At 34.9% G+C, this 22,597-nt stretch overlaps 1 protein-coding gene and 1 long non-coding RNA gene across 16 annotated transcripts in view; one reads left to right on the top strand and one right to left on the bottom strand.

The window, feature by feature from the left end:
• Positions 1-10,806, bottom strand: part of LOC140621137 (uncharacterized) — a 29,336-nt gene extending 18,530 nt beyond the window's left edge. The window contains exons 1-2 of the long non-coding RNA XR_012020872.1: positions 10,687-10,806; positions 9,725-9,793 (exon numbers count right to left, since the gene is read on the bottom strand). This is a non-coding gene — a long non-coding RNA (uncharacterized lncRNA). The remainder of the gene's footprint in view (positions 1-9,724; positions 9,794-10,686) is intronic.
• EXOC6 (exocyst complex component 6) overlaps positions 1-22,597 on the top strand; it is a 223,381-nt gene that overhangs the window by 162,141 nt on the left and 38,643 nt on the right. For 10 of the 15 annotated variants that reach the window (XM_072806090.1, XM_072806089.1, XM_072806087.1 and 7 more), the window contains 3 exons: positions 4,640-4,781; positions 21,457-21,530; positions 22,368-22,451. In XM_072806090.1, the coding sequence (XP_072662191.1) occupies positions 4,640-4,781; positions 21,457-21,530; positions 22,368-22,451 (300 nt within the window). The remainder of the gene's footprint in view (positions 1-4,639; positions 4,782-21,456; positions 21,531-22,367; positions 22,452-22,597) is intronic. The other 5 variants (XM_072806091.1, XM_072806092.1, XM_072806097.1 and 2 more) reach the window with 1 other exon arrangement.

Genomic DNA, 22,597 nt, shown 5'->3' with positions numbered 1-22,597 from the left:
TGTTTTTTCCTGACTTATTTAATCAGGACTTTTAAACATATTATTAAAATAATTTAAATTAAAAATTAATTAACATAAGAGCAAGATGTAGTTTTATATAATAAAACTCTAATTTTTTTTTTTACTGTAATGGTTTTTATATAAAAACAGAAGGTATAATAAATTTCATAAGTTAAAATACCTACTTTTTAACTAGGCATCTTTTTTCATATATCAGTTAGGAAATTGTTTCTAATTTTAGTGTTTACTTCACATTTGATGAAAGACCTCACTCTCTTAGTCAAACTATTTGTCTTAAAAAAGGCTAAATACATTGTTGGCCTTTGGGAGACTGACCAACTAGTTCATCAATGCTTCCCTTTCTCTTTTGCTTTAACTCTGGAAACACTATTTCATCGTCTTAAGTGGAATTTATGTAGCAAACTGAGAGGCAATGAGTCTGAATATTATGGCACTATTATACCACTTTAATTTAAATAGCTTAAAAAATTAATAACAAATAATTGTAAAACACCGTACAGAATCAGAATTAATTAATAAGTTCTTTTGCCAGTGTTAGATTTACTATTCAAATTGACCATGGTTTTATTTGTTTTCCAGATTTTTCTGACAAGAGTTACATAACCTTTTAAAGCAAAATCTGTTACCAATTTAAAGAATAATAAATGCAATGCACAATATTTTTGAGTCTATATATTTCTTTTTACTTAAATAAAAAAGTAGTTTATTGTGCAAAGTTGACCTTTTGTGGGAATATAAATAAAGTAAAGTGGATTCTCCTGGGATCATTAAGGAAGGGAGACCAATGCAGAAAGAATGGTTGTGATTTCAAGAGCACATTTTTATGTTAAATGTGGTTGAGAAAGAATGAAAGCAGTATTGAAAAATGGTTTCAAATAATTACTGTTGAAATCAAACCTTTCTTTTTTTATTAGATCTTTGAAATAAGAGAATGGTGAGACAGAAATGAAAACTTCAAATGAAAATTTAAATGTGTCAAATTAGTTTTTAAGTATTCTACATTTCTTCTATTGTTATGAGTAGGTCTATCAAAATATTACTTTGAAACCAAAACAGTTTTGAGCCAAAATCTAATAAAATCTGTTGTATTTTTGTTACCATGTCATTTTGTGGTGTTTCAAAGGAAATGGAGTATCTTTATCCTAATCTATAATAGTAAATTATTTTAGAAATTTGGCTTGACATACAAACAGATGTGTTTTCTTGAGTCCTTTTAAACTGAGGGTTAGTGGTTTGTGGTTTATTGTTCCTGTGATTGGCATTAAAAGCTTTATTTCACAGCTTGCAGTGAGGGACTATAGGGTAGAGAGTGGCTGTGTTCCACAAACTAAATTCAAAAAGTGTCAATCAAGGTCTCACATAGGTTGCTTAGAGAATGAGTTTTCTTACTGATTTCACCAAATGTCGCCTCATGCTGTCTTTGATTGGCACAGCCTGGCAGGGAGGATGGATGAATCTGTCACCGACTGGTTAATTGTGTTGCTGGTCTCAGTCTGACATCAGGTCTTTGACTCTTAAGTGGCTCAATACAAAACAAATTAGCAGATTGTAGTCATATTTCTCATTCTATATGCTTTGACTTTGTTGAATGCAGTCCATAAATCATATTGACTGACACACAAGTAAATGATGAAAGCTGCTTTTGAGACATGGATCTAGAAAGCAGCACTGTGAAGGTGCCATGGAAGGATGCATATGGTTGACCCTTTGGGAATTTCCTAGGAGCCAAATGTCTCCTTACCACAATTGTTCTTAGAAGAAAAGCTTTGGGGTAATGCAAAAAGGATCTAATATGTCAGCAGATTCTCTTTTACAAGTTCCTTTGAAATCTAAGAAGTTTGTCTAAGGGTTTTCTCTCTTTGCAAGTTGTTTTTCAGCAAAATGTTAGAGGAGGGTAAAAAAGGAGTTACCTTTAAAAGTTTGGCAGGTGTTTTTACTTATTGAACTTTGTGTTAAAGAGAAAGAAAATGTTAGTAGTTGCAATTAATTTTTCAGATGAAGGCTGCAGAAATTCCTACGTGCTTGAAATATATTCATTATTTTGGTTTTGTTTGTTAAAAAACAGCATTTCTAATGAAAAAGGCTAGTTTTTAAAGATAGTTGCAAACGCACTTAGATTACTTTTGTTCTAGAAAATGATAATATTAAGAATGTCCACAATAATAGTAATAATAATGTTCAGAAAGGGGTGTTCTGGTTATACCAAAGTGTGCCAAGGGCTATAGGCATCAGAAATGAATTGCCGAAGGTGTTTTTTGGATGTGCAAATATTTGAAACTTAAAAATTTTCTAAATATAAGTCATAGATGGACTTAAGGATATTTGTGCATATTTTATAGATAGGAAGTAAACATGTTAAAAATGTATTATTTTATAGAATATAACTTTTTAAATATTTAAAGAATTCAAACCTTTGATATTAACTTTAATTTTGGGCTTTAGAAAGACTTTATTTCATTTGAAAAATTTTTTTTCATTTGAAAATTTATAAAATATAAGAAATATTTTAATCTTATGTCTTTGAGAACAATAAGCCTGTATTTAATATGCATTTCAGAAGAAATTTGGTGTTAGGGTTTTATTATCATATATGTTGTTTAAACAAAAAGCTAAATTTGCTCGCGCACACGTGTGTGTGTGTGTGTGTGTTTTCATTACCTATTTCCACCAAGATTATGGAACAGTCTGTATTTCTGTACTCTTACCATCATTTTTGGCTCCAGTACTGTGGTTATATAGTCACTTCTAGCATCTGAACCCATGTTGAATTTTAAAGACCACCTTAAAATTATATTACTAAAATTGTGCAGTGTGTTTACTTTTGAAATGAATATAATAATAATTATAGGGGGCAATTTATTAATCTTTTGCAGTTGGTATATTACAGGGGCAACGTAAGTAGGACATGGAGCTGATTGGATGGAGAAGTACATGAAACTAAAATGCAGTAGTTGTTCCATTAGGTCAAAATTACATTTCCATTAAGTATTTTTCAAGCCTACTATATGTAATTAAATGACATGTCATTGATTTCTCCTTTTTCTATGTTTTTGTCCCCCTCCCATTCATATTGATATGGTGCTTGAGGAATGGAGCTGCATGTCTCCCAGACTAATTCCTCTTGGGTTTGAGGGATCTTGAAGCATGCTGGGTTTTGCATTGTTTGTTACATTCTTTTTTGGCAGTTCATCAGTATCTGTCAAATATATTGTTTGCATTGGCTTTTATCTCTAAAGTTTTTGATTAAGAAATTAAGATTCCATTTCAGATAGTTTTTCACTGCTAAGTTTCTGAAAGCTAAAGACATATTCATAAAAGCTGCTTCATTTCTAGTCTGACTTTAAATGTGTAGTTTAATGAACAAATGTTCTAATAAACATCTTAAAAATATAGTTATGTTCTTTTCTAACAGATCAACTCTGTAAATATTTCTGTACCAATTTAGTGAAACATTTATGTTTAGATTTTTACATCATTTTGTAGCTTTATTGGCCTTTTTGAAAGTAGTAAAAAACATAATTATCAAATAGCATTGAGTAAATATTTATTAATGCAAATGAGGCAAAACATGACACATTTTCCAAAAGTCACTATTTCTGACCATATTTATAGATCTTTGAATCCTATCACAGAAGTCAATCCATCACCAAATCACATGGTTGTAGGTTGAAGAGAGCAATACTAGGAGCAGTGTTACACTAGAAAACTGTACATGAGAGAGTCTTTATAATATTTTAAGCTTTTAATTGGAATACAGAATCTGTTTAGATTAACAGTTTATACTAAAAGTGATGTTGTCTGATTCAGCTTTGTAATCTAGAGGCTAAATACTAGAAATTATAATTTTTAAGAAAATATAGCCTTAAGACTATCAGTGAAAATTTATGTAGTTTTTAGGAGCTTACTGTAGTATAAAATATTTTATAATGTTATATATAGTGAAAGAAAAACACAAGTATTTGTAGTTATTTAACCACATATTTCTAAATAATCAGATGATTTAAAAACTAAATGTAGATCTGTAGATGATTTTGAAATCATATTGGTAGGCAAGCTCCCCTCCCCTCCAGCTAATTGAAGCTATGCTACAAACCAGTGTTCTAACTAGAAGAACTTATGATTCCAAATAAATTTTTAATTTTAGGTACAGTTTAAATGAAAATAAATTATATTGCTTATTAACTTTATTCTGACTTGGTTATATAAAGCAGAGCTTAAAGAACATCATATGAATAAAATGTTCTGTCAATATAATTATTTTATGTCATAAATGTCATATTTTAATGTGCATTTTTAAAAATACTTGGGACATTTCAAGAGATCTAACATAATAATTCATGGATTTTTTACTTGTCTTTTGATTTTCCTGGGTACAATTAGAACTTTAATGATATTTATGTTCTAAGAAGGACAAGTAAACAAGAATATAATTTTTAATTCTTATGCTAAAAAGTATAGCTGCTTAGAATACAGAAATAGAAAGGCCAGTTGATCACTGTTGTACCCCCAAGAAGACAATAAAAAGAATGTCAGATATATAATTTTTCTGATACTTTGTGGTGTATTTCTATGTTTGTTTATTTATTTATGTTTTGGTTTTAATATTTGTTTTAAACAGGGGAAAGTTGCTCAGACTGCTTGCATGTCAGCCTGCCAGCATCTGTCAACATCCTTAATGCAGATGCTATTGGACAGTGAGTTAAAACAGATAAGCATGGGAGCTGTTCAGCAGTTTAATTTAGATGTCATACAGTGTGAATGTAAGTACCTTATTAAATCTCCTGCATTTCTAGGAATCTGTATTTAAATTATATGGGAAAAAAATGGCACATAAAAGAATGACTCAGAAAAGAGAGAAAAGACCTGAATCAGTGAAATTTTCAGCCTTTGAAGCAGTTTCTTTCAAGAAAAATATCTCAGTTTCAATTTAAGGGCTCTAGCACTCCAGAAGCACTGAAGTGGTTCTATACAGACTGGGATAATTGAAAAGATGATTCATTTTTCTCCTTATTCCTTTTTCTGGTCATTCTTGCCAGGACACTCTAAATACTGGTCATCAATGGCTGAAATCATTCTAACTTTGTCAACTTACTTTCTGGATAGGTATCTTTTTGGATACTTGCTGCAGGGATAATTTTAGGACCCTGCATTCCAAACAAAGCTTCTTTTGAATTCTGAATTTTTGGTTCTCATTCCCCCTCAATTTCTTAAGCCTTTACTTTTGCTATTTTTTTTCACTGTTTTCTTTAGGTAAGAGCTGAGCAGATTCTATAATCTCTCTGTAATTCCATTCTGTTTTCTTTAGGTAAGAGATGAGCAGACATTAGCCAGTCTGCTTCAAAACTGGATATGCTGTTTGGTTATTAGCTTTGTAATATATACTTCTGGATGTGGGTTTTATCACCATTAAGTTATAGCTCTTTAAATAATTAAATGATGAAAATCCCTGGTTGACAATGGAGTCAGGCACCACTGTTGATAAATTGAAAATCAGTGGGGGACAAGAAGGATTATAAAATGTCTGTCTGAGACAAATATTACAATAATATATTCTGTATGAAAGACATTGAAAATATCAGCAACTTGGAACTGAAGCAAGAGTGACTGGTAATTTTTCAACAAATATAAAATATCTGTCCACTGTGTATAAGGCATTCTACTAGGGAAAACAGAGTTCATATTAAAATGAATAATTATCTAAGCTATTTGATCAAGATCAGTTTGCTGAGCAAAACAACAAGTCCAAAGTTTTTAAAAACTTACCTATTTCTTAAACAAAAAAAAAAAAAGAAATGCTTATTTACAAAGGAAAAGAAAGTTAGTTTTTCCTTAGGGAAGAGGACTTATTTTCTTTTCCTAGGAAGCATTTCTGTTTCCTCTCGTTAGAAAACCTTTATTAGCTAGTTTGGTTAAAGGAAAGGAAAGGAAGGGAAGGGGAGGGGAAGGGAGGGGAGGGGAGGGGAGGGGAGAAAAAAAGAAAAGAAAGCCCTTTATTATATATCTTTCTCAAAATACAGCTATCATTTAAAAGTGGTATTTTTTATTTTTTAAATATTTATCAAAATAATACCTTTTTTTTTTTTTTTTTACAAATTTCTAAGCTCAAAATAATTGTTATTCCATTCTATAAATAGTTTGAAACTGATTTTTTTTGGTAAGTTCTATAAAGTTTGTCTTAATAAGATCATTACAGTATGACATTACAATGTAAACATCTTACATAAATATTGCTTGAGGTATTTTGTATTATTACATCGTTAATGTGTTTTCAAAATAATTAGGTGGCTGAATACTTTATTGGCATTTGGTTGTATCTTCTCAGGTGTTTTGTTCAAAAATGGAAATTACTGTTTGGCTAGTCAGCTCTAGGTATCTAGATCTTCTGTGTTGTCTTCCCTCTCCATAAAAGGCTAGTCTAGCTGTGCTCAACAAAATCTTTGCTTCTCTATCCTTCCATAGATAGTTTCTACCTTTAGTTAACTTATTTGGGTGGAGTTATTAAAGGCTGCTTTTAAAATGCTGATTTTTTTTGAAGCACTATTCTCTTGGAAGAGACCAAGAAAAGAAAGGTCCTAAGGATGAGCCATAACTCAGGCAATCTAGGTTTAAGTACAAGAAGGGTAAACCTTATTAGCCTGATGGGAGCCAAGGTTTAGGCACTATAGATATGGGAAGGGAGAGACCAGGATTCAAAGAAAACCACACAAGATAACTCAGCTTCCTTTAAGATTATGCCTACGATTCACTCTGCTCCTTAATACTTATCATGTTATTATTTAATCATTACTCACTTAATATAGTGTCATGCATTCAGTACTAACTGAAGAAATGTAAACCAATATTATATTTTCCATGTTTATTCCACTATCTTTCTGGTGCAAAAGAACTCTACCCCCTATCATGAATTTAGTGACTGATTCATAAATCACTTAAAAATGAAACTTAGCTTTTTTTTATTGAATATTTTTAGAGAATTAAATTTGCATCTTATTTTAAATAGTATTTTTGGGGATCCCTGGGTGGCTCAGCAGTTTAACGCGATCCTGGAGTCCCGGGATCAAGTCCCACGTTGGGCTCCCGGCATGGAGCCTGCTTCTCCCTCCTCTTGTGTCTCTGCCCCCCCCCCCTCTGTCTATCATAAATAAATCTAAAAAAATAAAATAAAATAAATAGTATTTTTATTTTTTTTAATCTGGATTTTTTTTTCCTTTCCTTTTTTTTTATTTTTTTATTTTATTTTATTTTATTTTTTTTTAAATTTTTATTTATTTATGATAGTTACAGAGAGAGAGAGAGAGGCAGAGACACAGGCAGAGGGAGAAGCAGGCTCCATGCACCGGGAGCCCGATGTGGGATTCGATCCCAGGTCTCCAGGATCGCGCCCTGGGCCAAAGGCAGGCGCCAAACTGCTGCGCCACCCAGGGATCCCTTTTTTTTTTTTTTTTTTTTTTTAATTTAAGGTTTTATTTTTCAGTAGTCTCTATACCCAGTGTGGAGCTCTAACCCACAACCCGGAGATAAAGAGTTGCATGCTCTACCAACTGAGCCAGCCTGGCACCCTGAAAGCAGTTTTTTAAAATACAAAGTTTATTTTCAGTATTGATGCAGCATGTATGCTTTCTATATTTTGGAGCAGGGAAAGGAGAAGAGGAATTTGGCTAGGTAGGAGGAAGGCCAAAATGCATCATAAATTTGTGAAGAGAAGGGTCTGAATACCACAGGAATCAACTGGGATATGGAGAAGATAGGTAGATAATTCAAATGTAGAGTCCTAAAAGCTAAAAGATCATTGAGTTTCACCACTTACCTGATAATAAACATATACATACTCCTCTGCCTTGAAATCCTCTCTAAATAACCGTGCCAAGTAGTTGTCCAGCTAGTACTTGAACATCCAATTTGGGGATTAACTACTCTTCAGAAAATGTGTTTCCATATAATGTATCGCTCTATCAATTTCTTCCAATGAGGTGAAATCACTTTCTCTAAACTTCTCTTTATTTAGCTAGTTCTTCCTTAGCTATAGTCACCACTGCCTTTGTGCAAATTAGAAATGGTGTCCCTACTAAAAGGAAAAAGCCATTTAGAGTTGTCTGTTTTATATGAATTAGAAAAAGTTCACCTTTTTTTCAGGTGGACTCAACCCCCCTCACATGGTTTATCAAGTGAAATGTAGTCTAGATGTCAGCCCTTCTCTTGCGACCCTCTCTTCTCCTCAGCTAGAGACCCATATGTAGTAAGATGTCTGATGCAGTCTGTATGTGGCAGTTCTGCTTAGGGTCATACAGAGGAAAACAAATTTTCATCCATAAGCAATTATGGATGAAAACCAAATATATGAAAACTGCTCTTATATCCTTCCAACTCATCTGAAGGCCAGACATCAACAATTCCTCTTACTGTTCTCATGTGATGTGATTTTAGATCCATAGTTCTTCTTTGAATAAACTGGTTTGACTACCTTCTGTTTAATGTCTAATATCCAAAGTTGACTACAGAGATACTCAGGTATGGGGGAACCAGTATAATCTGCAGTTGAATTATCAAATACATTGTTCCATAGCCTATATTTTATTACCAAAGCCCAAACTATTATTACCTTTTTTGGTTACTAGAGTATATTCTCAAATCATTGAAGCTGTAGTCTTCTAAAACCTGTGTATCTTTGTCTCTTGTGTGTGCATGTGATTGTAATTGTTAAGCTCTGTTTATCTTATCCTATATTTGTATAGTTGGTTTTTGTTTTGAGATTTTAAAGTTATCCATAGTAAATTTTTAAAAAAGATTTTATTTATTTATTCATGAAAGACACAGAGAGAGGGGGAGGGGGGAGAGACATAGACAGAGGGAAGAGCAGGCTCCATGCAGGGAGCCTGATGTGGAACTCGATCCCAGGACTCCAGGATCATGCCCTGAGTGGAAGGCAGATGCTTAACTGCTGAGCCACCCAGGCATCTATCCTGTAAATTTAAGATTTGTTTCACAACTAATCTATTGAGGTCTTTTTATATCAAAATTTAATATCAACTGCAGATTTGTAATCATGCTTTTTACATATTTAACAGGGTTACTAGCAAAACATTGAACACAACCTTATATCTATATCATGAGATAGAGTAAATCAGTGGTTCTCAAAACCTGATCCTCAGATGAGGACCTGGGAACTTGTTAGAAATGTGAATTCTTGGGTCTCATCTGCTGAATTGGGAACTCTGGGCACCAGACACCCAAGGTGATTTTGATGCACAGTAAAGTTTGAGTACCACATTATATGGACTTTCCCTTTGTATTGACTTAGATCCATTATTCAGAATTTTATGGGTAAAGTTTGAGTACCACATTATACGGACTTTCCCTTTGTATTGACTTAGATTCATTATTCAGAATTTTATGCGTATCTTAAGAGTTTTTTTTTCAGCCAGTTACTAATTCCCTAATTGAATCTAGTTCATGGTTTTGTTCAAAGTAATAAGCAAGTTTGTCAGATGCCTTGCTGGCATATGGGCATAATAATGGCCATTAGATTTTTCTTATCAATCAGTCTACCCTTTAAAAGAAGAAAATTATTACTCTGATTCTTTATAAACTCATATTGTTTCATAATAATTACTTTCTCTTCAAGAGGCCCAGAAATCATTACTTAAAAGACTGTGACTCATTCTTGAGATTAACATAAAATCTTACTAGTCTGTGTTATACTCACAAGAGATCTGAGTCCAAGGAAATCAGGTAGCAGGGGTTAGGAATTAGAGACCATGAACCACCACAGATCCTGGGCAAGTTAAGAAAGGCTTAAGTCAACGAATTTAAGCAATAGGAGATGAACATGAAATATTAACATCAAGAATGACCTTTTTTTTTTTTTTTTTTTTTTTTAAAGAATGACCTTTATTATGAGGTGGCTCAGTCAGTTAAGAGTCTGTCTTCAGCTCAGGTCATGATCTCAGGGTCCTGGGATCGTGCCCCATGTCAGGCTCCCTGCTTGGCAGGGAGTCTGCTTCTCCCTCTCGCTCTGCTCCTCCCCCTACATGTACTTTCTCTCTCTCATAAATAAATTAAAAACTTTTTAAAAAATAGCCTTTATTCTAAGTTAGATTTTTCCTTTAATTGGGTTTGATCAGAAAGCAGAATGTTTATTTTTCCATCATCATTGCTTTGTGAAAACATTATACATATATTTTTTTAGGCCTTAGAATGTCAATCTACAGGTAGAAATGGAAAGGACATCTCACTGAAGTTGGGAAGATGGGTAGATGGAAATAATTTTGTTTCTGACATTCAACCATGTACTTTTAGTTTTTGTTTTATTTTTCTGATGGCGAAAGAATTAGCACTGATCCATCTATGTGCGCACTTGTTTTTTTAAACAATTTTTGCTGGTATTCCTTATGACACACATCCTTGTAAGTTAAACTGGCTTAAGCTAAAATTTCAGTCTGCAACTGAATTTTTCCCATGTAAGGTCAAATGATTCATAGGAAGATTCATTTATTTAAATGTTTAATGAGAACCTATTATCTGGTATATACAGGGAAATCCAGGTTGAAACAAGCTTCAAAGATCTCATAGTCTGGTTGGTTGGGAAGAGGCAGACATGTAAATAACTATACTAGAACATAACAGTTCTTTTTTTAAATAACAACTCTTTATATAAGTATATATTACTTGTAGTAGAGAGGGAGCAACTCTTTATTCCATGGGGTTGAGAAGATTGACTGTAATCGAAGTGAAATTTGAACTGGGCCTTAAAGGATGGATAAGATTTAATCAAAAGCAGGGAAGGGCATTCTGAGTAGAGGGAATGACCTAGACAAAAGCACTATGGTGAGAGAATGCTTGGGGATTCTTCAGTCTTCTGTGGCTCAACTACAAGATGCATGATGAAAGCATTACAAGATATGACTGGAAAAAGTTAGACTCCTAATGCTTGAACTTTATTTAATGAGCAATAGCCAGTTTAACTTTTTTTTTTTAATATTTTATTTATTTACTCACAAGAGACACACACAGAGAGAGAGAGAGAGAGAGAGAGAGGCAGAGACACAGGCAGAGGGAGAAGCAGGCTCCATGCAGGGAACCCAACATGGGACTCCATCCCGGGTCTCGGATCATGCCCTCCCTGGTCTGAAGGTGGCACTAAACCGCTGGGCCACCTGGGCTGCCCACCGCTTTAACTTTTTAATCAGGACTATAATATGATGAAATCTGTCATAGAAAGTTAACTCTGTGTCAGGTGAAAATTGAACTGAAATGAGATACTGCAAGTAGGCAAACCTGTTAAAGATTATAGAACTTTTTTGTGAAGGATAAAAAGAGCTTGACTTTGGGCAGTGGTAATGAAGAGAAGAGGTTGGATTGCAGACATTTTGGAGGAGAAAATACATAAAATTATTGAGTAAGTAAGGGTACAATTTGATACGATTAAGGTGGTTAGAATCACACAGATGAGACCTAGAGAATGCATCTCATGATTCGGGGACTGGAGGCAGGTGTGAAAAGGGAGAGAAGAGGGAGAGAGAGAGGAAGGAAAGGGAAGGGGGACAGAGAGAGAAGAAAAAGATTTAACTTCCAGGATAGATAATAATATTCAACATAGAATTTATAATTGTAGGCACCTCATAGAATGCTATGTTTACAGCATACTTGTTGAAAAATGAACAAATTAATCAGGAAGTCTCTATAATTTACAATTGTCTCTTCTAGAGTTCTGCCTTTGTTGTCAAAAAGTTAAGGCCAACTCAGGACTGTTTAAGATTTTGATGCAGACATAATAGATCATTTATAAAAATTCTTCTCATATTTGATAACTATGTTTAAATAACCCCTTAAATCATACCTGTTTTAAAGAGTTAAAGTTTCTTTAATATATTCTTAGGGGATTGTTTTTTTACTACCCTTTGGTCATTTTTCTTTGGATCGTTTTCTTTTTTAACCCATAGTAGGTGAAACTTGATAGAAGGTCTGAGTTCATGAATGGGGATCCCTGGGTGACTCAGTTGTTTAGCGCCTGCCTTTGGCCCGGGGCCTGATCCTGGAGACCCGGGATCGAGTCCTGCATCGGGCTCCCTGCATAGAGCCTGCTTCTCCCTTTGCCTGTGTCCCTGCTTCTCTCTCTCTGTATCTCTCATGAATAGATGGATAAAATCTTAAAAAAAAAAAAAAAAAAAGAATGTCTGAGTTCAGGAATGTAGAATCATATGAACTTAGGTAGAACTTTTTTTTTAAGATTTTATTTTATTTTTAAAGTAATCTCTACACCCAGTGTGGGCTTGAATTCAATCCTGAGATCAAGAGACACACATTCCACTGACTGAACCAGCTAGGTGCCCCTTTATGTAAACTTCTTAAAAAATTTCTTTCAAATCAGTCTTAAGATGATCTGAACATATGTCAGGAAGCTGAAATGATGGTTCTAATCCTGACTGCCTGTATTTTGGGCAAGTGGCTTTGGACAAACCATTCAGCAATCGAGAAGCCTCTGTTTTTCCTGTAAATATGGGATATGGAATTGATAATTTCCAAGGTGCATGCTAGTTTATGATTGGGAGGCAGTAAAATTTTTAAGGCAAACAAAAGTGGGGCTTTGAATTCATACATTAATTAATTCCTTCTTATCTATTATGTGTTTGGTATTTAAGCAATATAGTGGTAAACAGAAAAGGTTGTCACTGTCTTGGGGTTTAAGCCCAGGGGAAGCAATCATTAGATAATTGCACTAGTAAATATGACTGTAAATTGTTAAATTCTATAGAAGTATAGGGTACTTTGAGTAAGTATAAGAAATAGACCTAATTTAAATAAAAAGCTGTATAGATTAAGAATACAAGGTAGAGTCTATGCATGAATAAAGCGGATACTTTTGATTAACTTGACCATATAATCAAAATGCTACTATAGCTACCTGATTAGAGAAGTCAGGAAGGCATGCATTTGGAATTGCAAATGTAGCCACCTCTGAAAACTGCATGGAACCTTTGATCCTATAATAGACTTTGTATAACTTCAAGAGAAATTGCTTCTTAGTTAGAAGAGCATTTGCTACACTTGGTGTGAAGCAGATGTTCTAAATCTTAATGTGTGATTTTGTTTTATGCTTATTAAACACATTGTTATGTATTGGGCCCCAATATTGCTTCCTTGTAAATGCAAATACATAGAGGAAAAGATCAAAATGTCCTCTTAGGTTTTTATGAAGGTGTCTCAGAAATCTTTTACATCACTAACAAAATACAGAATATTTCCAGAGCATTGGGCAATCAGAAAGAGTTGAAGTACCCAAAAATAGATCTAGAATCCTTTCCCATACATTCTGTATAAATATCCAGATGAGATTATCCACTCCTAAGAGTTTAACATCTTAAATCCATAGATATTAGAAAAGCTCCAAGTTTAAGAGTACTGGTCTCTGTTTCAGTGGTGAGTTATTGAGGAATAGGTGAATCTCTAGATGTAAAGGCCTTGGTCTTGGGACGCCTGGGTGGCTCAGCAGTTGAGCGTCTGCCTTTGGCTCAGGGCGTGATCCTGGATTCCCACGTTGAGCTCCTTGCATGGAGCCTGCTTCTCCTCCCTCTGCCTGTGTCTCTGCCTCTCTTTCTGTGTCTCTCATGAAAAAATAAATAAAATCTTAAAAAAAAAGTAAAGGCCTTGGTCTTGTTTTTTTGTTTTGTTTTGTTTTTAAGACTTTTATTTATTCATGAGAGACACAGAGAGAGGCAGAGACATAGGCAGAGGGAGAGGGAGAAACAGGCTCCCAGTGGGGATCCCGATGTGACACTCCATCCCAGGACCCCAGGATCACGCGCCCTGAGCGGAAGGCAGATGCTCAACCACTGAACCACCCAGGTGTTTGGTCTTTTTCATTTTGAATAAAGCCTTAGCCCACTTACAAAAATGGATGAAGCCTCTTTATAGATACTGTGTGTGTGTGTGTGTGTGTGTGTGTGTGTGTGTGTATGGCTTTGACCTCAGGGCCTCTAATTCTAACCTTGAAAAAAGAACTGTATCTCCAAATAAAAGGATTCAGGGAGAATCACGTGGATATATACCATAGAACAATATTTTAACGTCTCATTTTATAGTATACTGGATGCCATTATATGGGACATTTGGTCCTAAAGGCTTACATCCCATTGCTCCCAATCACATGTAACAATATAAGTCTGAAAGTCAAAACTTCTAAGACCCTGGACTTCTAGGCATGAGTTCTTCACCACCAGAAAAACCACTAGATGGTGCTCTTCATCATTCCTTCTAATGACACATCTGGAGCACACGGAACACCTTCTTTGCCTAGCCAAAATTTTAGTTCTAATTAGCTACTTTAAATCTTCAGATCTAGCAAGAAATAGAATTATTAGGAATCTCTTTAATATGAAGACTACTATATTTATTTTCAGTCATTTATTTAGTTACAAACTCATTCCATTTTATATACCTCTCCCTTGTTGTCCACAGTCTTGAGACTAGCCTGGCCAGCCTCCCCATTTTCTCTCTCTCAATCATTTGTCAGTCTTTTGGTCTGTTTGCTCTTATGACCCTTGCTTCTGCTTCCACCCACCCCTGACAATCCTAAATATTCTTGTAGATGTTTTCCAAATAATGTACATTCTCTGCTTTTAATAAAAATAACTGTGCCTAGGATAAGATTGTTCAAGGACTTATTCCCTCTGTATTTAATTTCAGAGAAGATTTTATATTTTCATGCCAGGATAAATACTTACAGCCTGACTTAAAAAAAAAAAAAGATTTATTTATATGAGACAGAGAGAATCCTAAAGGGTAGAAGGAGAGAGAGTATCCTGAAGGAGACTCCCCCACTGAGTAGGGAGCCCAGCTCTGTTCTGAATCCCAGGAGCCTGAGATCATGACCTGAGCCAAAATCAAGTGTCAGATGCTCAACCAACTGAGTCACCCAAGTGCTCTCTTCCAGCCTGACTTCTTAGCAGTTTTTGTACCCCCATACTAAACCCTATACATCTATATGTAGATCCTGAGGGCAAAATTTTTTGTTATATATACAAATAACTCATGGCTTTGGCTACAGATATTCTTTATTCTCTTAGAACTTTGGAGATGGCCAATTTGGAAGACGTTTTTTGTCATTATATTTGTCATATATTAACATGTATTATTTTTCACTTTCAGTTTCTTCTAAATTAATTCAAACTTGTCTCCTTCCCAGTTAGGCTTATATAGTAGTTTTACTCTGTTGTTTTAAAAGACCTTCCCAGTAAGATCAGACATCTTCCCTTCTAGTCTTTCTTTTAAGGTATTTTTAAACTTTGGATCACTTATTATTATTAAATTCCATATTCTAGCAGAAAATAAGAGGAAATGAGTAGATCATGAAGGGATTTTTGTTTTCAAAAAATGGTCAAGTTGGGCCATTAAGAGGAAAAAAACCACAAAGATTTAGAGTAGCTTTATTAAAACAAAAACAACAACAACAACACCTCTAGGAGCACTTGACTGGCTTAGTAGGTAGAGCATGCAGCTCTTGATCTCAGGGCTGTAAGTTTGAGCCCCATGGTGGGTTACTTACAAATAAAATATGTTTAAAAATAAACTTTAGAAAGCCTAGAAACTATTCTTTTTCCCTGGAAACTTTTAAAATATTGTATAGAAAGACCAGGATCAATGTGTGTTTTTAAAAAATATACTTCCTGACATGGTTAAATGACAAAGAAATAGATATCGTAATAGGGAATAGGCATTATTAAATAAAAATAATAAAAAGATGACCTAAGAGGGGTAACCTGGTGGCTCAATTGGTTAAGTGTCTGCCTTTGGCTCAGGTCATGATCTCAGGGTCCCAGGATGGAGCCCCAATTCAGGCTCCCTGTTCAGCAGAGAGAGTGCTTCTCTCTCTCCCTCTGCCCCTCCTTCCACCACTCATGTTTTCTCTCTGTCTCCAATAAATAAATACAATCTTTTTTTTTTAAAGATAATCTAGAGAAAAAACACAGAAACCCCAAATATGACAAATCATATAAAAAATAAAGACCTAGATGAGCCAAGAGGGAATCTGGAGACAGTACTTAAAGGCATCCCCCAAATTAGTATTCATTTCTTTAAAACTTCAAAGGTTGAACAATATCTCCAGAATTATTGAAACCATTAGACAATATTAATAGAAATGAATGATTTGTATTATTATTCGTTCATTCAACATTATTTGCTGAATATTTCCTATACACCAAACATGGATTATATAGAGGTAAAAGAAATGATCTCTACTTCTCACAAGCTTCTTGTTTAGTGGAAGAACTCACAGTTTAGTTTTAATTGATGAAAACATTAGGAATATTCTCAGCCATCCTCAGTTATTTTGAAATAAATACAATATATATATATAGTATGTTCTAGCTTTACAGTGCATTAAGCCATGTGTGGGTATTAAATTAACTAAAAATTCAGTTCACTGGAGATAGAGAACATTTCTGTTATTGCATAAAGTTCTGTTGGACAACTCTATTCATGATCTATTCAGCAAACTACATAATATATCAATAACCAGGACTGGATAGCATCCTTTTAGAATTTCTTTGTTCATTTGTTCAATTTTCCTTGCATTTATTTAAGAAACTTTTGTTGACTATATCTCAGGCATTTTGCTAGGTGATAGGGATGTAGAAGTGAAAATATATTTTCTACCCTCAGGGAGTTCATGGTCAGGTGGGAAGACACAGAGATAAACAATTATAAGATAGCAGAATGGGTGGTGTAGTTAGCCTGTGCACTGGAAATTGTAGTGAGAATACAGAGGAAGACTCACCCAGCCCACAGGATAATGGAAGTCTTCCACGGAGGGTGATGATTGAATGGAAAGATAAGTAAGAGTTATCTGATGGAAAAGAAGAGGAGAAAGGCTGCTCCAGGTAAGAAGGATAGCAGATACTGTGAAAAGAGATTGTGGTTTATGCAAGCAAATACAGGTAGTTTGATACGGAAAGTGTTTAAGGTACCTTTAGGGAAGTGGTAAGAGATGAGACTAGAGAGACTGGTAAAGACCAGATTATGAAGGACCTTATTTGTCTTGCTTTATTGGGAAGGTGATAGGAACCACTGAAAGATGTTAAACTATGATGTCGCACAAACTACATATACATCTTACATAAATCACATTAGGAGTAGTGGATGGAGAGGAAGCAGGGAGACCAGATAGGACTGTGTGTTATCATCCAAGCAAGAAATGATAATAGTTTGAACAAAGGTAGAGACAGATTCAGGCTGAAGATGTTTCAGAAGATAGGAACAACAGGATTGACTGAATTTTGGTTTTAAAGAAGTAGGAAAAAATATGAAGCTCTTGAACAAATTGGATAGTATATAATTAGAAATGTCCTCTGTACCAGATGATTATCAGATTGCTAAATTGTCTCCTTTCCCTAAAAAGAAATTGAGAAAAAGCGCTAGGAACTATAAATGAGTGAATTGTACTTCCATATTGGTTACGTTCTTGTGAGAGATAAGATAAAAGGTAAGAGACTAAATAATCAGATTCTAGGTTAACTGTGTGAATGCTAGGAGATCTGAATTAACTATATGATCCTGGACAAGTTATTTCACTTTTAATTCTTCTAATCTATAAGATGAAGGACTAAGTGACTTTTAAGCCAAGTTTTCAGGGGACTGGTGGAGGTATTTCAAAGAGTGTCTCTTCTAGACACAAGATTTTATGACCCATCATCTCCATGTCCTATTTATTAAAATAAGTTATTGTGATGATCAAAGTAGGTGGTGTGTGAGAAACTGCTTTGTAAACTATAAAGTGCCATATAAATTTATGAAACTCATAATTTTGACACTAAGCTCCATGGTTTAATCCCAAGTAATGGAGCTTAAACTATAGTACATTAAACAGGAACTGAGAGAAAAGAAAATGAAAGATGATTTTCAGTGCAGAAAAAATTCTGGGAGATAAAGTAAATAATGATTGCAAGTGTAATCGAAATTGAGCTTCATTTTATGCCTGATGTATAAAGTAAGTGTGTAAGTCCCCCTGTGTTAGAGGAAGTATTTATTTTCTGTGTATAGATGTGTATATGTGGAGATGATACAAGCTGAGCTGGCATTTATAACCTTGGTTGGAGACCACTAGGGATTCATGGTTAACTGTTACTTGGAAACAGTGGCCTGAGACTGGGGCCAAGAAAGCCAACAATATGCCGGGCTGTCTACCTTCACTTACAACAGGTTATTAGAATTTTGCTTATTATGTTTCAATTAAGACCTGATGATACTAGAGAAAGATAACTCAGTTATTTGGGATTGGGACATGGTTGGGGGTGATGGGATCACCACAATATGAAAGGATGCCACTTTTCATCGTATGAAAAGACAATCATGTGAGTGAATTATACTAAATAATGAAAAGTTATGGGTAGATTTGCTCAATAAATCTTAGTTTTCTAGAAAAGGGGGCCTGAGAAAAGTAAGCGTAGTCACCTAGTGGCCATAACTATGTATGCAGTATATAGCAGAAAACCAAGAAGTAAAGGAAAAAAATGGTATACCTCCGAGTAACAAAAAGGTTATTCCTTCTTGAAAAGAGCATATACTCAAAAGCATATATAAAACACATTCACCTTATTTGTAGGAAAGGCTCTTGCTCATTCTGTATTTGCTCTTTAGACACAATTCTAGTGGTCAGTTAGCTGGCTGGCCAGCTCAAGACTATTAAAGGCAGCATATTAATAAGATGAAGAGAGAGCAGGGAGTAAGAATTTATATTAAAACTGCAAGAGAGGGATGCCTGGGTGGCTGAGTGGTTGAGCATCTGCCTTTGGCTTGGGTTGTGATCCCAGGGTCCTGGAATCGAGTCCTGTATCAGGTTCCTTGCAGGGAGCCTGTTTCTCTCTGCCTGTGTCTCTACCTCTCTGTGTGTGTGTCTCATGAATAAATAAATAAAATCTTTAAAAAAAAACTGCAAGAGAGAAGGCAGAAAAATTATGAGCTAGACACAAGAACTCAACACAGCTTTCTGAACTAATTAATGTAAAAAAAAAGGGACCTTAATAATATGGCAGCTTTCAGAACTTATTATATTGTATAGAATAAAAGCATTCTTAACAGTAATCCAGAGAATTAAGAAACATTTAAATAATATTTAGAAAGAAATAATATTTAGAATGCTCAAAGTTAAAAAAACGAAGTATTATGTTACAGTTTAAAATTCTATCAAAAATGCTTAAGATTTGAAAAATTAACATTATCTTGGGACACCTGGGTGGCTCAGTGGTTGAACATCTGCCTTTGGCTCAGGGCATGATCCTGGGGTCTTGGGATCGGGTCCCGCATCAAGCTCCCTGCATGGAGCCTGCTTCTCCCTCTACCTATGTCTCTGCCTGTGTCTTTCATGAATAAATAAATAAAATCTTTTTAAATAAATAAATAAATAAAATTAACATTATCCTAAAACAACAGCAACAACAAAAACTTTTGACATCTTTATTCCCTAAAAATGCCAGATAAATTAAGCTGTGCTAAACTTTCATGTATTTAAATATATGATTGAGTCTTTCTAGACTGTATTTCACATATAATGCACTAAACTTAAGAATTATTTTTGTTGGGGCTCCTAGGTGGCTCAGTTGGCTAAATGTCTGCCTTCGGCTCAGGTCATGATCCCAGGATCCTGGGATTGAGCCCCATGGTATGCTCCCTGCCCAGTGGGGAGTCTGCCTCTCTCTTTGCTGCTCCCTCTGCTTGTGCTCTCTTGCTCTATCAAACAAATAAATAAAATCTTTTTTAAAATTTAAAAAATAGGGCCACCTGGGTGGCTCAGTCGGTTAAGTGTCTGCCTTCAGCTCAGTTCATGAACCCAGGGTTCTGGGATTGAGCCCCATGTTGGGCTCCCTGCTCAGCAGAAAGCCTGCTTCTCCCTCTTCCTCTACCACTCCCCCTTCTTGCATGCTCTCTCTAATGAATGAATAAAATCTTAAATAAGTACCCTATATATATATTTCTTGAAATAACAAAAATATTTTTTAATATTTTATTTGTTTATCTATTTATTCATGAGACACACAGAGAGAGGCAGAGACATAAGCAGAGGGAGAAGCAGGCTCCCTCTGGGGAGCCTCATGCGGGACTCGATCCCGGGACCCTGGGACCACACCCTGAACCAAAGGCAAACACTCAACCACTGAGCCACTCAGGTGCCCTAATTCTTTTTTTATTTTTTTTAAGATTTATTTATTTATTTGAGAGAGAGAGAGAGAGGCAGAGCGAGCACACAGCGCGAGAAGGAGAAGCAGACTCACTGCTGAGCAGCTCAATCCCCCTGAAGGCAGACGCTTAACTGACTGATCCACTCAGGAGCCCCTATGTGGCAAATTTAAATGGTTTCTAAAATACTCACTTAGATAAATTCTTAAGTGGAAAATCTGTAATGTTTTGTAGAAAAACTCAGATATCAATGGAGAGGGAGAATGCTTACAGACATTCTGACTTTTATCAGAGAAGCTTGCATGTAAAATGATAGGTCTTTTGTCTTCAAAATAACTAATAGTGGAATTATCTTCAACTTAGCTAAACAAGCTAGGTACTAGTATTAAAATATTTTATGTACAAAAAATTATTGAAAAAATCTTTTGAGGGGCACCTGGGTGGTATGGTCAGTTAAGTGTCTGACTCTTGCTTTCAGTTCAGGTAGTGATCTCTGGGTTGTGAGATCCATCTGGTGCTGGGCTCTGCAATCAGCATGGAGTCTGCTTAGAATTTCTCTCTCCCTCTTCCTCTGCCCTTTCCCCTCTCTCTAAAATAAATAATCTTTTAAAAAAAGAAAAAAGGAAAAAAATCTTTTGATATATTTTTCAATCTTAAAATATTTTAGTTTTTCAAAAGGCAGGATTCCTTTGTGGAAAAAAATTATTAGAAGTTTGACATAAACAGACATTCTTGCATCATCCTCATTCTGCTACTTAGAACCTTTGTCTGCATGTAACACTGACTTTTTATGTGTCTGCCCATTATAGCTTTTAGCTAGAGGTAGGATTTTCATAAGCATGTTCTGTAACAAAGGAGAAGTTTTGAAATATGTTGACAGCCATGGAATTGGTATAGTTTCAAAATGTTTCTATAATCATTCACCTAAGGCTAAATAGAGTCAGAAAACTTTTCTTGATTGAAGTATATTACTACTCTTGAACTTTTTGTGGAATAACCATTCTAAATTTATTGTAATTAAGGATTACAGTGATTAAATGGTAGATTAGAAGTTTAAAATTATTAAAATACTTGTGGTAATGGGTGTGGAGAACATTCTCAGTAGTGGAAATTGAAGCTCATAAATAGTCTTCATTTGAAATGGTTACATGTAAATATAATACATTTGTAATGAGTAGAAATTAATTTAGTGGTTAAATCCTTGTATATTTTGCAGTCTTGTTTTTATTCTTGTTTTTTTTTTTTTTTTTTTTTTTTTTCTTACAGTGTTTGCCAGCTCTGAGCCTGTGCCAGGATTCCAGGGGGATACCCTACAGCTAGCATTCATTGACCTCAGACAAGTAAGATGTAATAATGTAGTTCTCATTTTTTGCCTTCTACTGTTTGCCTTTTTTTTTTTTAATCCTATAGGAATGCTTGTTTGTCTTGAAACAATCTTTCGAAAGTGCTTCTTTGATAACCATATGTTTGGCCTTTCTCTCTGAACTTGTATCTCTATTTGGTGTCTCAGACTCATGCAGCACTCTCATCAGTAAATATTTAACTTATTCATTACCTGCTAACTATGTGACTAACTTTTTACTTTGGTTTAATGACACTTGAAGTTTGAGTTCTTTCTTTCTTTTTTTTTTTTTTTTTTTAGTTTGAGTTATTTCTTAATGATTTCATGGTCCTATATAAAAATTTGTTGGTATAATTAATGTCAGGACCCAAGTTAAAAGTAAATTATTACAACCTAGAAAGGAGCCCCTTGCTTAAAATTGTGGTAAAGAATGCTTTTTTAATAAATTTTCTGGGGGTGCCTGGGTGGCTCAGTCGATTGGGTACCTGCCTTCAGCTCGGGTCATGATCCTGGGGTCCTGGGATGGAGCCCCACATCAGGCTCCGTGCTCAGCTGGGAACCTGCTTCTCCCTCTCCTTCTTCCTGCTGCTCCCCTTGCTTGTGTGTGTGTGTTCTCTCTCTGTGTCAAATAAATAAATAAAATCTTAAATAATAAAATAAATTTTCTGTATGCTTCCATAAAAAAGGACCAAACTACTTTTTTTTTTTTTAAGATTTTATTTATTTATTCATGAGAGACACACACAGGGAGAGAGAGAGAGAGAGAGGTGCAGAGACACAGGCAGAGGGAAAAGCAGGCTCCATGCAGGGAGCCTGACATGGGACTCGATCCTAGGTCTCCAGGATCAGGCCCTGGGCTGAAGGTGGTGCTAAACCACTGAGCCACCTGGGCTGCCCGGACCAAACTACTTTTAAAAAGGTAATTATACATTAATATAATTCTTTTCTGGTCATGTAAGTCTAAGTAGAGTAGCAAATAATGATAATTTTTTAATCTCCTAATCAATTTACTACTCTTTGACATCGCTACTGTATTGTCATTTTCTTTATTTACTTTGTACCCTT

Source organism: Canis lupus, chromosome 29, assembly GCF_048164855.1.
Source record: "Canis lupus baileyi chromosome 29, mCanLup2.hap1, whole genome shotgun sequence".
Taxonomy (NCBI): domain Eukaryota; kingdom Metazoa; phylum Chordata; class Mammalia; order Carnivora; family Canidae; genus Canis; species Canis lupus.
The sequence above is the reverse complement of the archived record's forward strand: the minus strand, read 5'-3'. Positions and strand labels throughout refer to the sequence as shown.